We start from the raw sequence: 17999 nt of genomic DNA on the forward strand, positions 1-17999 counted from the left end.
ATGACCAATTGATGAAGGCCATGAGTTGCTTCCAAAAACTAGTAAGTGGACCTTGAGTTAGTATTCATTTGTTTTTTGTTAAATGAGTTATTTCACTTTTAGACAATATCTGTAGTAGAGAGCGTTTTTCTTAAACATTACAAAATCACATTTTAGAACGAGCTATATCTATTTTATACAAGAAATGACTCAACGCAAAACAACATGTAATACAAATTTGTGAATATTGTGTTCTTTATAATAGATGGACACAAATCAGCATGAACAGCTGACAACAAATTATAATTTAAGATGATAACTCTTTTTTTGTCATTTGTTTCTTCTTTTGTCTTGCTTTTCTAAGACGATGTGGCTGTAGAGTTTGGTATGTTTCCTCTTCTTTATTCTCTTGTATTGTCCCTAAACTACTTTCTGTAATCCAATTTTTTTCTAACTTTGACTCATTTCCCTTCCTTGCTTCTATTGCACTCACAGCTGAGGAGATCGAAGGTACTACTTGTCTAACGTCTCCCATTGAATAGGCCATTACTAATAGGTCACTGGCTAATACAATATGGCCAAACATTAGCATTGTGCTTGGTTACCCTTCATCATGTTGTGTGTAACAAAAGGTCTACCTCTCACCTCTGCTCTCCGTACTTCTTGTTTTCATTTGGCCTGTATCTTCACGTCAAAGCTAATCGTATTCAAAGCAGAGCATCAGGCGTCCCTGTCAATTTCTCCTCTTCAAAATGTTGGAGAGTTTACGAGTTATTGGCTCTCACGTTGTACAAAGCCTCATCCTTCACCTGCTAACTTGTCGTTTTTATCGTTTGGAGAATCATTTGTACACATGGACAACACCCGTAACCCTGCGCCTGCCAAACTCACTCATAATATTACATTATTAATAACATTAAAGAAAACAAACCCTCCATAGCATGGCCAGGGATGTAGTGGACTATAAACCAAAATACAGTTTTCAAATGATTATTTAAACATATACTTTTGATTATGTTGGTTCTCATTTGACTCGTGACGCATGGCTGGAGGTCATAGTGAACCCTTGTCTTATTTACCACTACATCCTTGGCTATCACTTTGGGAAAAGTGGACAAACTCCACCAACAATAATACCAAAAACGATCTAATCAGATGTCTATCGTGTTGAATATACCTGTGTTTTTTTTATCTATGGACTTTTGCCTCTCAGTATGTTTCAGAGGGGTAAGTACCTGTTGCTTTTCTTTCTGACTTTTCTCTTTTACATGTTTCATTTGCCTCTTTTCTGGCCCCCCTTTCTTTCTCTTCTCATAACCAGAGGACGCTGACTCTATTAGCGGATTCCAGCTAGGTGAGAGACGTTGCTTTCTTCTCCTCTTTCTGTCCTATACCCTCCAGATGTGCCCATTTCTCTGATCCGTTAACTTTGAAGACAGTCGCCGAGATTGTGTTAGATTGTCATGTGTCCTCACCAATAATCCTTCCTCAACCCTTCACCCCTTCCTTTATGGATCAGCCTTTATAGTGTGTACACATGCATTATTACACTGTAAAAGGGATAACTGTTCTTTCATAATGTACTTGACATACTCCTTTCTTTGGTACAACTGATTAAACTTGGGCTCCCATGTAAAAACACAAAGTAGTAGTTCTGGTTCACTGGCCTACGGTGTGCTATTTCTGCCCTCTTGCTGACAGCATGAGTGCAGTGGCAGATCATGTCATGGAATTGCAGAATATAGTACTTATTCTGGTGTGCCACTGCTGTGGGTCTAAAGACATCTTTTGAGAGTGGTTCTGGATGGATTTGGGTAAAACAGACGGCTTGTTTTTTCTCGTTTTGTTCTGGAAGTCCATCCCAGTCCTGGTTTTAGTTGATGTGGTCCTGGTCAGACTTAATGACAATTACTGTGGCCCGCTTTAGTTCTGCAGCTCTTTCCAAGGAGCTGCATCCAATTATCTGTCTTGTACAGAAAATGTACTCATGTTTTTATTACCACTGTCATTTTCCTAACAAATCACAAGGTATCGTCCCACTGGAGGACCACAGGCCCTAGTAGCTGGCTCACACTCTAATCCTCCTTCTGTACATCTGCCCTTTTCTTTCAGTTTCTGTCTCTTTATTTCTCTCTCCTTCTCTCTCTGTCACATTTTGTCTATATTCAGATGTTGAGGTCAAGAGGTGAGCTGGCCTCAGAGCTCTCCCTGCACACTACACAGTTTAGACTCCAGATTTCACAGGATATCCAGTGCACACACGGGTTTATAAATACTGAGTTTGAGCCATGTCTGCCAAGCTCAATCAGGGTCATTTCCTACGGCCGGACTATGCCAAATACCAGTCCAGTGTTTTCACTCTGCTCTGTCCCCTTCAGGCTTGCCCTTACTGTCACCCTGCCTCCTTCATAAGGTCAATGACCTCAGCCTCTCCTCTTCCTCCTTTGGTACCCAAACAACATCCAGCACTCTAGCGGGTTAGCAGCATTTCTTGACTCAAGCAGCCCAGAACGAGGTTTAACTGAAATGAGAGACCCTCAGGAGGAGGAGAAAAGAAAATCTGAGTTATAATAACATCTTCACTATGCGAGTACTTGCTGCATGGCTTTTCAGCCTGTTGGATGTGGTTGTGTGATTTAGAGTTGGCCCGTCCTGAAAAGTTTGAAATCCTAGAACTTACAGATGCTTTTGCAATGCTACTGAGGTTGCATGGGGAAATAAAGGAGGCGGTGGGAGGGGGTAGGTGGTTGTTGTCCTTAGATTTTGGTTTGTTTCCCCTTCATGCCTCTCTCAGTGATGCAACGTCTGTAAGTTCATTTGCCAAAAGTGATCCTGGAGCTCTACTGGGGGCGAGCAGATTCCTGTGCTCTGATGTTGCTGCTTCTAGAGCCAGCAAACTCAAGAATTAAGTCCACCTTCTTATCAGGCCTTTCTAGACAAGTAGTATTAGGAGCCTTTCAATTCTGTATCAGCAGTTTGACACCCATGGAGCATTTGTTATGTTAAAGAACCATCAGTGCACTCAATTGACAACCAGAACCTTCAAATATTTAGACAATGAGGAGTAGGCATTATGACATTCTCTATTGTAATACCTAAAATCACAAAAGTCGCACACTGAACATCCAGAGAGAAAGACCGATAATAATAATAATAATAATACATTTTATTTATATAGCGCTTTTCACAACTCAAAGACGCTTTACAGTATGAGGGAGGGTAGGCAAACAAGGACAGGCAGACAAATAAATATAGTAAAATATAATAAACAAAAAAAGGCAGTCAAGAGGAAGTTGATTGAGAGGGGGGGTGTGGCTTATGGGTAGACAGAGTTGAAAAGATGTGTTTTGAGGCGGGATTGAAAGACTGTGAGGGACTCAGATGAACAGAGGGCAAGCAAGTAGTCCCAAATCAGTTAAAGTTGAACGATTGGGGGCTGGGATATTCATCAGCCCCTCACAATCCAATTATGTCCAAGTTACGGGGAAAAAATTGTAAAGTGCTATGAACTGAAATAAAAAATGCTCCATTTCCAAAACGAGATGAGTTCATCAGGCTGTAGCTTCAATAATTGAGGACTTGCAGGAGCCAATATATCAGGATTACTGAGTTTTTCCCTATCTGAGTCCAAACAGAGGGGACTTACCTTTTCAGATTAAAATGATATTTGTTTTATGGAAAACCAACATTTTGATTCTATCATAGCAGGTATACGCACTGGCTTGAGAGGGGTGCTTTTATTAGCATTAGCAACTGATCATTGTAAAAAATTGATACAGTAGATGGACTGGAATTTCCTTGAACGTAGCTTTGTTGTAAAGCATCTTCTCTGTTTTGACATCGGACTGATGAGACAAACAGGAAAGCAATCAGTGCTTTGGCTCTAAGAGGTCCCTATTGGCATGTTGATAGTGTCTTCAAGGACTCCAGTAAAAGCAAAAGTACTTGTGCGTGTGTGTTTCTCTTTGCCAACATAAGGCATCAGGCATCGTTTTGAGACGAGACATTCCTGATCCCAAAGTGCCGCGGGATACGATGGAGGGGAAAAACAAATAGCGCTCGACACAAATGAACCTCTTGCAGCCAAAGGTCTATAGCGCTATTCCACCGTATAAGCCTGGGTACCACTTTCCAAAAGCTTTGTGCGGGGGCCGTGGAAACTACTCCCAGAATGTGTTCTCCCCAGATAACACTCTAATGAGTTCACCACCGTGGACTGCCACACGTACATATTTCAAATGTCACGCTAAAGAACTTTACCTTTTTGCTTTGATTTTGTAGTTGAGGAGTCAAATCCAGAGGTTAGATCTGGTACTGTATGTATACAGATCTTGTCCAGGAACAGTTTGACGTTTGATACAATTGAGTATTCTAAGATCAGCCTTGGAGCACACTTTACTACTGTACCATAATCAGTTTCACAGATGCCTGTTAACAGTTGTGTGGAGGGAGCATTTGAAGGACACACGTCTGCCTGGATATGTCCCTTTCCTCCTTTCCACGTGCTGTCCTTACGACATTGGCCTCTGGTCTCCTGGTTCCTCTCCAGATTATTTTCCTCTCCTCTCCTGATTCCTCTTATCTTTAATCTTGATTATTTTCCTCCTCGTTTCCTCTCCTGTTTCCCTTCATCTTCTCTCCTCTCCTTATTGCTCTCAACTCCTTTTTTGATTCCTCCAATGATTCCTTTCCTTTCCTGAATCCTCTTATCTTCTCTCGTCTCCTTACTGCTCTCCACTCCTTTTTTTGGTTCCTCTAATGATTCCTTTCCTTTCCTAATTCCTCTCCTCCTCTCTCCTCTCCTCATTCCTCTCCTCTTCTCTACTTTCCCGATTAGTTTTGTGATTCCTCTCTGTCTCCCTCCTCACCTCATTCCTCTCCTGATTCCTATCCTCTTTTCACCTCTTCTCTCCTGATGCCTCCCTTTCTCTCTCCTCTTCTCTCCTCTCCTGATTCCTATCCTCTTTTCTCCTTTTCTCTCCTGATGCCTCTTCTCTCCTCTCCTACTGTAATTCCTATCCTCTTCTTGAAACCTTCTTGAAACCTCTTGAGGTATTTTACTCTTTATCATGGCTCAACTTCTGTCCTTTGCAATCTGGGTATATATTGTCTTGCATGCTTCCTTGTACTATAGCAAAACGATGATAAATCAAGCAGACCAGTCCTTCAGTCCACATCATTCCAAACGCCTTTGTATTTTGTCATTATAAGCAGCCACGCTCCTCTTTCTTTTATTCAGCATTGGGGTAATAATGGCTGACTGTGTGGAAAGCGCCCTGCACCTCCCTAGCTGCCTACCATGAGCTTTCCTCATCCTTTCTAACCCATCCAGTAATGGGCGCACATAGTGAGGGCGCGAGAGCCGCTAATGCTTCCCACATTTGGTGCCCACTAAGTGTTACAGCGTTAAACCACAGCGTAGGGCATGGTGCCACAAGAATAATACTCACTTAATCTCCAGCTGCCATGCATGGTTAATTCCATAGATGTCGTCTCCATTAGTCCAAACTGAGAGCGAGAGGGCCCCCTCTGGGAGAGCCAGGATGGCACTGGAGCTGTCAGCACAGTCTCCTGTAGTTAGACTTCGGCCTCAGACGGCGACCCACACGGCATCGGTGCCTCGCAACAGGTGGTTTCACTATGAGCCTTTTTCTTTTCCACGTTTTCACTCTCCCTCTCCACATAAAATGAAGTCTGATCGGAGGAAAAATGTCATTTTTTATTCTATTCTCTGTTGTCATCTCACTGATCGCCTACGAGTAATGTCTGGAAGACCTGATGCTGGTATTCTCAGGCTTCTCTTCTTCCTTTCAGACAGACATTGGCAAATGAGCCTTTTCGAACCATCTGTTATTTGTGTATGTACATTTGTCTTAATGCACTGTACTGTTTTCTTTTTACAGTGTCGGCTATTTCTTCAACAGGTGCGGGTTTGTAGCAATGCACAGGATGTTAGGGTCCGAGTGGGCAGTTTGCATTCACAGATTGCTAAGGCCTCCGGCGCTTTCTTTACGCAGATGCTGTATTTCCTACGTGGCTGTTAGATATTATCACACTGGAAAATGGGCTTGAAGGACAGCTGGCGACTTTCAAGCGATTGTGTGTGTACGCCTGTGTGTGTGTGTAGTCACAGCTTGTGTTTACACTACATTAAATATGCTTGTCTTTTTTTCCGTCATTGTTTTTTCATTTTAATGTTCTGCTGAAAGGATTTTGAATCAAAATGTCTCTGTCTGTTAGAGAGAAGAGAGTGAGAAGATGGTGTATTTGTGTGCTTACATGCAAGTTTTCAATTGCAGTTTTGGTAATCATCCAGTCGCAAGGAAACTTTAACTCCATACCACTAACCACACTATTTTTTTGCAAGAAAAACACACCAGGACACTGCCACTAGGCAGCTCTCATTACAGAACAAATTAAAAACAGATACGTTGTCAACAGATTTGACCTGTCAAATGATTATTATTATTATTATTATTATTATTTTATGTCAGTGCCACTCACATCATACATTCCTTTCTACTCGCAAGAGTTATGCCAGGATCATCCTGTGACAAACATGTTGGTGTTCCAACTAACTTTAGGGCTTTTCAGGACAAACAGGATTTGAATCACTCCCTAACGCTGGGTTAAATGAATGTCCATCCCCTTTGTGGAATTGAGTCTCCGTTGGTGCTGAAGTTGAGATGGTTGTTGGAGGTTTTGGTGAAGGACTGGGTGCTGCTTGCGGTTAAATTACACTTTGATTTATCTTTCCTTAGGCAGCGCTAGAGTGGAACGCAGGAGAGTTCTCCACAATTATTTGGATGGAGCCGTCTAAACATTTTTAAGTGATCTTGAGGGGCACTACAATACTAAGAAACGACAATTTATAACTGTTATGCCTCGTAATGAAACCCTCTGCACCTGCCTGCAAAGTGGAAAGTAACTAAGATTGCCATTGGCCCTATCCAATAAGACGGTAGCTTGTCAAAGTACAGACACATAGAATTAACGACCATCATAGTATTACTTAAGCCTAATTAGCCAGTTGTGTTTATTGTGAAAAATGACTTGGGTTTGAACTTCCAGGAAATTGACTGCACACTTTCAATAGGATATCATTAACATTCAACTGTTAATGTTTATTGTAATGATGTCAACCCCTGTGGGTATCGGTTACAGTTTGATGTCTCTACAGGAGAAATGCAGATGAGCGGTGGATGTTTTCCACTGTGTGGCAGAGGCTAATACTCCTTGGGTGAGGGCGGGTGTAACGGGGGAGGGGGGGGTGCTGAATGAGTAGATTAACCACAGCAGAAATGGCACAGACATCGTAAGCCGCAGCTTGCCCACAGTGGAACAAAGTCTGCCGTAAATGTTCAGTGTAACACTATATCCAGGCGCGTGTGCACACTCATACGTGTACACAGGCTCGTGCAAAAACATTATTATTCTGCTCCAGTGACTTATAGTGTGTTTCATTTGTAACTCAGCATAGGTCTGTAGTTCCATCCCTTATTAAGGGACTGTTTGGAAAAGAACAAGCTGAGAAGAATGCAGACTTTCTTTTTCCTGCACAGCCCCACTGTGGTTTAAAAATGTTGTGGAAAGTATTAAGGGGGCGGATATCAGGAGCTGTTTCAACTCCTGATTCTTCTCCTAGTCTGTCATTTATCGTGCTAATCTTGCATCATATTCGTTAAAAACTGAAATAATAAAAGAGAAGGCTGCATGAATTCAAGCAGAAATAAGATATTAAACGTCCATAGTTCTGGAGATTTACATCCTATTAGGTTCGACCAACATCTGTCATAAATATTAAACCGTAGTCTTAAAATTAGGGGTAAATGTCTCCTTTTGATTGTGTTGTAGATGATCAGATCAAGGAGTGTGCGCTTTTGGACCAGTATGTTAAGAAGCCTTTGTGACAGCAGTCCAAGGACAGGACGCACACTGTAAACCAATCAGATACGACGGCTGATGTAAAGCGACCCGTATACACAGAGCAATCTTTGCTTTGCGGGCCAGCCAAGAACACTAAACGATACACACATACATGGACACACACATACCTCATTACATTCTAAAATTGCAGTGTGAATGAATTACAAATCATAGCCTGACAGTTATGTGAACAACCATCCACAGACTAGCAGTACATTCACATACTGTAGCAGTGAATTACATAAAAGGAACATCTAGTTTTTTCTTTTTTACACAATAAATCTGGCTTGAGAGAGCACATTTTTCCAGACAAATGTAACAAAAATAAGGATAAGTCATTCCTATCTTGATTAAAAAGGCAATATTGTGGAAAAAACAATAATTTTATATAGCTTTTCACAAATGTTTAAGACATAAACCTCCCCGAGACATGCAGAAAAGAAGAAAATTAAAATCTACTGCATGTCACCAGAAGAAAATGTGTTAGGCTTCGAGATCCAGGGAAACGGTTTGGCCCTGTTCTTCTTTCACCTACAGCAAAGATAGCGGTCATAAAACTGAGCTGCACAAAACAATATGAGGTATTGGACATGGAGCTGTGGAGGTGTGTGCCAAGACACTGAAACGACTATAAATCGAAATGCACAGCTGCGCCATTGTGTGTACATACATGTGTCTGAATTTAGAAACTCCTCATAGACACACACACACACGGACACAATGGTTTTTGTGTTGGCGAACATTTTGGATTAATGTGTCTCTTTCTGTCTCCTCTCCCTTCCTGTCTCTTTTCATCCTGACCTCCAGCTGGTTTCAGGAGAAGCTTCCGTCTGAGCAGGAGGGAAAAGAAGACCAACAAGACCATGTACGAATGTAAAAAAAGCGAAATGTACGACATGGCTGACGTGCCCACGTACGAGGAGGTCACCCAGTACCGCAGGCAGAGCGGGGCTAAGCACAGGCTGGTGATCCTAGTAGGTGAGTAAAAAAAGCTGGGAAAAAATGACAATATCAATGCTTACCTCACGCTTTGGCACCATAGATTTAATAATGTTCCTCACACACAAGCATGGTGACAAATACAAATCACAGAAATGACTGTGAGCTCCAGAGTGGCCCGGCCTTGTCCTTCCACGACCCCCAAACCAGAAATAAGCTTCCCAATGCGGGGCCTTACGCACAGTCATTCCTCCTTTAATTTAAAATGTTAGCACCACAAGGAATCGACAGAGCAGACCTCATATTAATCAGTCACATTTAGTTCTTTCATTTACAGCACTCACTTTCAATGTCCTTTCAATTTGTCGAGCCCGTGGAATTGTTAACACTTGCCTCGAGGAGACCTTCCAAAGAGCTTTATAACGTGCCATGGTCTTGAAATGAATTTAGCGGCTTCTCGTTCTGTATTGTGGTGAAAAGACGAGCTTTGCCAGTGAATGGCGGAACAATATGCTAAGCCAGGTGCAACAGTAAGACTTAAATCTTTCCCAGGACCAACTGTACCGTTAGTGAGCCTTTTCCACGTTTCCCTTTTTAGGTTGTGTTACTCCATCATGACAAAAATGACAAGAATGTCCCAGACTCGGATGGAACAAAACATTCCTTACATTTTGATTCCTTCCAATCTATTTCCATTCATCAAGGGAAGAAATGTACGGTTCAATTTTTTCGTTTTTCATTTCGCACAATCTGACAGCAGATTTGAAACATTTGTGAGGTTAATTTAAAAAATGAACACCACTGGCAACAAGGTCTTTCTCTTTTCTTTTTTATTTCTCACTCTCACGCATGCTCTCTGCAGAGTTGAGCTCGTAGCCTGATTGAACAGGCCTTGGTTCACTTAAAAAACGCCACGCAGAGCATGGACTTCATCAGGCGTGTTGCTAATTAGCTAGCCCATTTTCCTGCCTGCATGTCACAGCCTTACACAGAGGCTGAACCTCTCCCACCTGTCATGCTAATGTAAATATTTTCAATTAAAGTCCATAATTTTCGAGGACAACCTATGGACAATTTCACACGTAATGAAGCAAAGGACCAAGGAAAGATCTGCTTTATGTTTCTCTGCCTCTCTCCTTCTTCCTCTCCCCGGAGTCTCTTGATTTTTCTTATTCGAACAATATTTTCTCGCCAATGCTTTTCTGTGTAACTGCCCTTCCCTCCTTCTGTTCAGGGGTGAAACACTTTATTCCTCAATGTACAGGCATGTGTTTTCAACATTCTTCATTTACTTTATCTAAGCAATTCCCAACATCAAACCTATACTCTGGTCATTTTCAATTTTCACCCAGAGTCGACCATTAGCAGCACACTTGCAGTTTACCATGTATATACATATACCATTGATTTTATGTAATGTATTTTGAAACAATGTGTCCTTTATTACAGACAAAGGCAGAAATAAGCAGGCGTCTCATATATAACAGGCGACTGTGGACTTTCTCAGCTGAAATTACTGTTGTCAACGGCAGGCTAAGCAGCTTTTGCTAGCCAGCTAATTAAGCTAACAGTAGTTCCAAATTCAGGCCGACACACAGTCCAGCCAACTCATATTGAATTAACAAAACTGCTGAATGGGCCTTAACTAAGAATGTTATTGATACATACATGATTTGATAAAAAACATAACAAAATAGTTAGCTAACAACATGGCTTAGCCTCCTTTTTAGCCTGACATGCTAACAACTAAAAACTCATGTTAGAGCAGATAACCCAGTGTAATGCATTTCAGCTCTTTTGTGTTCCTTTCCAAATGTACATTATGGGCATTGCTCATACTACAGCTGATACAGAATTAACATGTGGAGAAGCTTAGAAATGAGTGGGAGGGGAAGTTGAGCGGACGGTCAATGTAATACTTCAGAGAAGAATGAGTAAGGTCTGCATTATTTTATACAGGACACATCCCTCACCTTGACAGGACCTCGGCAACCACAACCCCCCTTTTTATATCAAACATCCCCCTTCTTAAAGACCTTAAGGAATCCCAAAAGGCGTTTCTTCATTTATGTGGACGCACGTGTCACAGTACCCTCTAATGAATGACCTGCTGCCCACCTCTCGCACAGAGTCTGAGATCTGTCTTAAAGACAAATCAAGATGCTTATCCGGGTTCTTATACTTATAATCAGATTTTAAATCAGCCAATAAAAATACAATTTACATACTGCATGAATAGATCGACTCAACCACTGATACGTTTGAAAGAATCTGATTATCTAACCTGACAAAATGGTTTTGCTGATTCCACATTTCCTTGTAACTTGACACACTAAACTCACAGTAAGATTTTTGATTAACTGGAAGCTTTAAGTTTGGGGTTTAGCTCCAATCTCTTTTATATACACCTATGCCTAAGTGAATGTATATGTGGTCTCCTGATTTATAAAATGAGGGCTCCATTTCAACTCCTATTTAAAATGCAGTAGCAGTGCATTGTAAATTACTTGTGGTAACCGCATTGCACCACTATCATCCTTTAAATGTGGTAGCAGCACAGCCAGCACTATGAGTAGAGCTGTAATATATACTGCCCTGAATGTGAGGCAGGCCGGGACGTTTGGGGCCGGGTCAGGGCTCCAGGGCCCCGAGCCGGGCCTCGTTGGGCCTGGTTGGGCCTGGCCTTTGCCTCTTACAGTACGAACTACATGCGTTTCGCTCCACGGTTGGCCTGGAAGTTATTAAGCTCGCGATATTAAAAGCAACTTCTCTAATGAGTGCAGTAATGAAATCTGACACATTTACTAGCATACCAATCTGTAAGGCCACAAGCACCGCAAGAGGGCCAGCGAGAGACACAAATGTAGGGAGAGAAAAACACATAAACACAATAAATAAAACTGGCAGCTTTCGTCCCAAAAAACGGTTATGCCTTTTTTAATTGTGGCGTTGAAATGTATAACTTTGCTGTTGTATTGGGGCATTGTTAAAGACAAACAATGCACAAAGAGGTGGCGTGTTTAAGGTCAGACGGTGGAACGGGACCACAGGGCACAGCTTCTGCTTGTAAAAGACCCGGTGGTGGTCCTGTTGGGCCCCCTTGGCAGGCAGTGGTACAGCTGGAATAAGCTTTAATCGCCATCCGAGGTATTCTGATGAAGGCCTGCTGCCATGCATCATTGATATCACAAGTGGCGAGCAAGGGAACGATATGTAAGGTGAAAATGTTTTTACGAGTGTGCAGAAGTGGGGCCGTTACTCATACGAAGGGTAGCAGAAATGTCTCTGTTAGTCCCCTGCGCTCGGGCCTTAATATCTACGCTTAGATTCATGCAAACAAGCTTGTGTGGAGGTTTGTGGCCTGCCGGGAGGACTGTCCGCACTACTGCGATAGGGCTCATAAAAGAGCCTCTTTTACCATGCTCTGCCACCTTCAGCACCTACAACAACATTGGTCCACGGCCTTGTTCAAACAGCACCGCCGCATTCCTCCTGTGCTCCCGAAACAAATTCGAAATGAACTCCATTTCCTCATCTTAATAAATCACGCAGTCTCTCAACCCCCAGGTACTCTGACTTTTTCTCCTCAGTGAAAAACTCCCAAGCTAAGATTGATCGCTGTCTTCTCTTGGCCATGTGCTTGTTTATGAGAGACGGTAACCACAGAATGCTTCACGCCGTCCGTCCAAAGAGGGTCAGGTTTTTTTACGCAATTTTTTTGTATTCACAGTGTAAGCGCGCTGAGGAAACAGCTTTTATCACTTACAGCAGTCGCACATATCGGACCCAAACCATGTGTTACTGGGTGCAGAAGTAAAAGGAAAGCATGGGGTGTGAATTTGTCTGTGTGTAAAGGCTACCCTGTCAGAGATGATGCTTAAAGGAGCCCTGTTGTCCACACCTATTTATCAGGTTGTGGATCACTCTGAAACCTTCCTGCTTCTCACCTGATGAAATGTAGAAGCAAAGTGAAGATGGAACAAGAGGAAACGGGAGTACTTTACTCGTAGAAATATAAAGCTTGTCTTTTTCAACCTTTTTTTTTTATCTCTCCTTCTCTTTCCACCGTATCCGCATCGCTGAGTGAACTCATTGTCCGTTTGTTTTAGAGGAGCGGCCTGCTGCTAAACACATTTGCCTGGAGAAATGAATTTCCAAAAGGCTTCGATGCGATTGTAGTGCCTGCCCAGAACGTCAGGCATGCGAGGAATCTCAATCCCAGATCAAGCGCTGTCTCTAAAAGTCCACACAAAACACTGAAACGCAGAGCCGTGCACTTGTTACTCCAAAACTGATTTCTTGTCCAGTTTGTTGAAGACACTGATGCCAGTCAGTTCAAATTAAGATGATGTAGTACCCATGTAACAACCACTTAAATACTGGAGAATGGCATCAGAGACAGAAAGCAGAAAAAGAGACCGAAGGAAAACTGTAATAGAAGATAGAACATTTGGAAATGGATTTGGTGACTTCCTCGAAATCAAAACCAGTGTAAACAACGTTCTGGCATATTTTTTTGTGTTCCTTAATATCAAAATTGAATTACTTTGCTCAGTCTGATTGAGCTTTACCATATCCACATGTTGGAGGGTTTGCTATTAAATCCAACCCATTGCCTCAGATTTCCCCCTGAGGATTTGATGGAAAGTCCAGCTGACTTGCAACAATACGTGGAAAAGGCTTCCTCACTTCTACTGTGTACCTATATTGAAGGTTTAATGTTCCGCCAAACTACAATGAAAGAACGTTCCTTTAATTGTTACATAATGACCTGTAACTGTAGAATACCCGTGACTTTGTCTTGTGAAATCAATTATCTTTGCTCCAAAGGCTTTTACTGCATCTATTGTGTTTTAATTGAATCTGAAATAAATGTTGACCCGTGGTAAATTGATTCATTATTACATAACAAGCAGACTGAAATAATTTTTGAAGAGAAGAAAAAGGGAACACTAGAAGGTCTAGAAGTACTGTTAGCATGGTCTCCGTAAGAAAACTAAAATAACTATTTGTATGAAATAGATCCAAATAAAATATAAAGTTATAGAAATTAGGGATGTGGGCTTAGATACGGACAGTATACATAATAATAAATGAAAGAATATAGTGATAAACTGAAAGTAACTAATATATTCCAATATAATAAAAAGCACCGTTTGATATGCGACCCCTTTTTGTCTCACAACTCTCATAGTAATAATATAACTAGTAATATAGTCGTGGACCATTTGCAGTTGTACTCTTGTAAAATAGTCTAATGTATTTTTTAACTTTTATTTAAAGGGACAACTTACCTATTGAGCTCTGAGATGAATATTCTAAAGTCTGAAAAACAATACAGATTTACCATGTTTTGCATTTGTCTTAAAAACTAGGAGTTAGAAAAGGTTTTAGGACATAGTTGTTTGCCAGGTCGTTTCCCTCGCTAATGCGTAATGCCCCTTCTCTGGACATCTTTAAGTCAACCCTGAAAACTCATCTGTTTGAGATAGCCTTCCAACCTCAGTTACTCATCCCCCTGCACTCACAAACACAAGTTATTATCATTATTATGAATAATGGGGAGTCAGAAAAATGGCATTATCGGAAGTGTAAGACCCATAAAAGACAATACATATAAGAATATATTTCAGTTTTGCTGCTTACATTTAGATTTTCTTTTTTTGAATCAGTCTTCTTGGGTCTCTTTTTGACTCGATATCCCAGATACATCTATTGGTGATAATGTATTGTTAGTGATTCAAGTTCATTAAAACACTTTATAAAGCCTGTATTGGGATACATACTGTACTATGTTTAATTTTAGAGCATACATTATGACTGGTCAAATTATGAGAAGCACAGGTGTTCCTAATAACCCTAACGAGGTCAGTCACCAGAGAGTGGAAGACCTTCAGCATGGCAGCCTGTCTCTACACTGATTTAAGAGAGGTGCTGATGGACTCTGTGACTTCTTTAATATTCACATGTGCTTCTGTGTTTGTCCAGGACCCGCAGGAGTTGGCTTGAATGAGCTAAAGAGGAAACTGCTGATCTCAGACCCCCAGCACTTCAGTGTGACCATCCCACGTAAGTACCCTCCACTCCACATTATTAAATTAGTGTCTCCCAAGTGATGAAGTCATGTGTCTTCTCATCTTTCCTATCCATTTGTCTTCCACTTTTGTTTTACGTAATGTGTCCACCATGAAGCCTTCTAACAAAACACCATTTGGCCTTTTCCAAATGCTGCATTTATACCTGCTTATTAGAAAGACTGGTGCTTTGTGGGATATTCATTATGTTCATCCAAAAATAAAAAAATGATGTTGTATGATGTATAGGATACATATAGCATAAAAGTTACATTTAGAAATGACAGAAGAAGAAATGGACTCAGCAGCACCCAAACCAAATATTGTCACTTTATGCTTTAAAGGGGCCCTTATGGGCTGTTTTCGATCCCCGAGTTCCCTCCAGAGAGAGTTTCTCTCCCTGAAACACGTCTGTGACATCACTACGTAACATTTGTGCTTCTATTGGCTAGTGCTCTGACACATTGTACGTGGTAGGCAAAGGGGCAGGACATCTCGTGGTTGACCAATCCCAACAGAGCCGGCCAGCTAACCAATCAGAGCAGACCGTCACCCTCTGGTTTCAGACAGAGGGTGAAAAGAGGTGCTGCAGCACAGGGACTATGAGAAAAATAAAGCACTTTTTGAACATGTATACATGTCACAGTAGAGGCACAAAATACAAATATATAACCTGGAAATTAGCATAATAGTGTTAATTAATGCTCAGATTTTTATTGTATCTCTATTTGGTCTATCTTAGGACAGACCATAAGAAGCAAGTGAAGAAGCAAACATTATTTTGATATCGCACCCAGAAATACTGTACATTTTTGAAAATGTTATTCTTTGGTATTGTTGCTGTTATTTAAATAATAGGTTTTCACAAGGCCACCTGGACATTCAGGCAAAAACCTTTATCACCAAGATTTAGTTTTCTGCTTGGTAGACTTTTGGAGTGAGCTCTCACTCTAACTGATGCGATCTCAGGACAACTTACTGTAAACATCGAGATTCTCAGAATGATAGAATAAGCATGAAAGATTGATGGTGTTTTTGAGCTGCGGGTGTCTAGAGTAAGGACCCTTCTCAAACATTAAATAACTCACACTACAGCTCTATTCTCATGTGGATAAGTGGTCTCCCTTTCTCAATCCATGTGTCCCTTAGAAGCTTCTTGTACACCTGTCAAATTCCAACGACAAAGAGTTTTAGCAACAAATCATAATAAACGCTTTAGGTGAAGGACGTTTAGCTTAATAATAATAATAATAATAATAGCTTGGATTTATATAGCGCCTTTCATGGGACCCAAGGTCGCTTTACAAAGAAAAACAGGAGTAAAAACAAACAAAAACAAAAAGTCAGACAGACAAAACGACAAATCAATTAGGGGCCGAAGGCCTTGGCAAACAGATGGGACTTGAGGGCCCTTTTGAAGGCGTCAAGCTTACATGTTCCAGTCTACTCTTCACAATGTGTGACAGTGCTTGTGCTGTTAGAGCGATGGCGGTCCAGTCTGAGACACACACACACACTCGTACACATTGCATTAACACTCAGGGTACGACAGCTCCTCTCGAGGCCCAGGCGGTAGTTTTCTCCTCCCGTGTAATTGTCATCTTTTCACAGTCTGCCTGACAAGCTCCGAATGATGGAGGAAACTGAGTTTTTCTACCTCCTGAAGACATGCTATTCCACTGCTTCATGAATTGGCACCAAGCTACTCACTCTACTTTCTTTCTCAGCCTATTTATCACTTTTTTGTTGTCGTTTTCGGTCTCTTTCCTCCACTGCCTCCTCCCTGTTTCTCCTTTTAAGGACCCAACGACAGCGTGCTAAAATTCTGAGAGCAATCCAAACTAATAACTTTCCAAACCGAGCTTTTATATTTCTTTGACGTCCTCAAGCCAAAACGCTGGGACAAATACATCTATTTGAGTTCTACATTTAAGCAGGGTAATGGCACTAGTAATAGCGTAGTTACCATCTAGGGCTTGTAGGGAAACGGCGACATGACTTTGAGGAAATATCGCACCACTAATATAAATGTTCCTGTTTGTTACATGCCGTGTGGCAGAAATGATGTGTCCCTACCGAAGTCTGACACTTGAAATGTCCCTGGTATTAAAATCCCATCCGTGGGGCCGTATTTCCACAAGGCATGTTAATTGTTCTCAAATGTGACCTGTGATGCTGTGTTTAATAGAGCCCAGACAGCCTGATGCTGACGATAGAAGACGTATGGCACAAGTCCTGGCTCTCAATGAGAGGAAAGAGATTCGGAAAGTATCTCCCTCCTCTTTAGTGTTTGATTGCTGCCAATAGACACATGGATGTGTTTAACACTTGCTGTTGTTTCAGATTAAGCCTGAAAGCGTTACCCCTTTTTGGTCATTTGAAAACCGGAGCTTTGGAGACCACCGGCTTGTGGCTCTGGTTGAATTTCTTTCTCTGCTTGTCGCTGTAAAACGTAAACCAGCCGTCTCCGAAACACATTTCAATAAGCCATTAGAGTTGGGGGTTGAACATTTTGAATTAAATCCAAGTTTACTGATATTTTCCATGATTTTGAAATGAACTGATGCGCATTCTTTTGTTGCACTGTAATTATTTGCTGTGCCACAAAACAGATGCCAAAACAATGCATGGTGGATGGTGTTAGTCAAACTACCCAAGGTCCTGTTTGGCTGCATCTGACACATTTCTGAACAGGAGATATAAGTATCTACAGACAAGAATATTTTTGTATTTATTATCATGTTTTTCCTACTGTTGTCTATGGCTCATTGATCTTCTTCGGTGTCCTCCCAAACCCCAGTCGGATTTATGAGTGTCTTTCCTTCTCGAACAAGTGACACACTTTGTAAATCACACCAGTGGTTTTCCATAAACCCTGTAGATCAGTCTGGACCCTGTAAAGGAAAAGCTCTAGTCCACTAAGATGGCTTACTTAAACACACACTGACAAGAAGAACAACTCGGTCAGAGGGAGAGTAAAATTGGCAGTTTCGGTTGCAGGTGATAAAAATGTAATAGTTTGTTTTGGAGCTTGTTGGAGTTTCTGACGGGTGTACACCCTCCCCTCTGACCTTTGAAGCA

At 41.5% G+C, this 17999-nt stretch overlaps 1 protein-coding gene across 3 annotated transcripts in view; it reads left to right on the plus strand.

The window, feature by feature from the left end:
* mpp7a (membrane protein, palmitoylated 7a (MAGUK p55 subfamily member 7)) overlaps nt 1-17999 on the plus strand; it is a 138171-nt gene that overhangs the window by 107570 nt on the left and 12602 nt on the right. For all 3 annotated transcript variants that reach the window (XM_034132388.1, XM_034132386.1, XM_034132387.1), the window contains 2 exons: nt 8713-8883; nt 14833-14913. In XM_034132388.1, the coding sequence (XP_033988279.1) occupies nt 8713-8883; nt 14833-14913 (252 nt within the window). The remainder of the gene's footprint in view (nt 1-8712; nt 8884-14832; nt 14914-17999) is intronic.

The sequence above is a fragment of the Trematomus bernacchii genome, unplaced genomic scaffold (assembly GCF_902827165.1).
Source record: "Trematomus bernacchii unplaced genomic scaffold, fTreBer1.1, whole genome shotgun sequence".
NCBI lineage: Eukaryota > Metazoa > Chordata > Actinopteri > Perciformes > Nototheniidae > Trematomus > Trematomus bernacchii.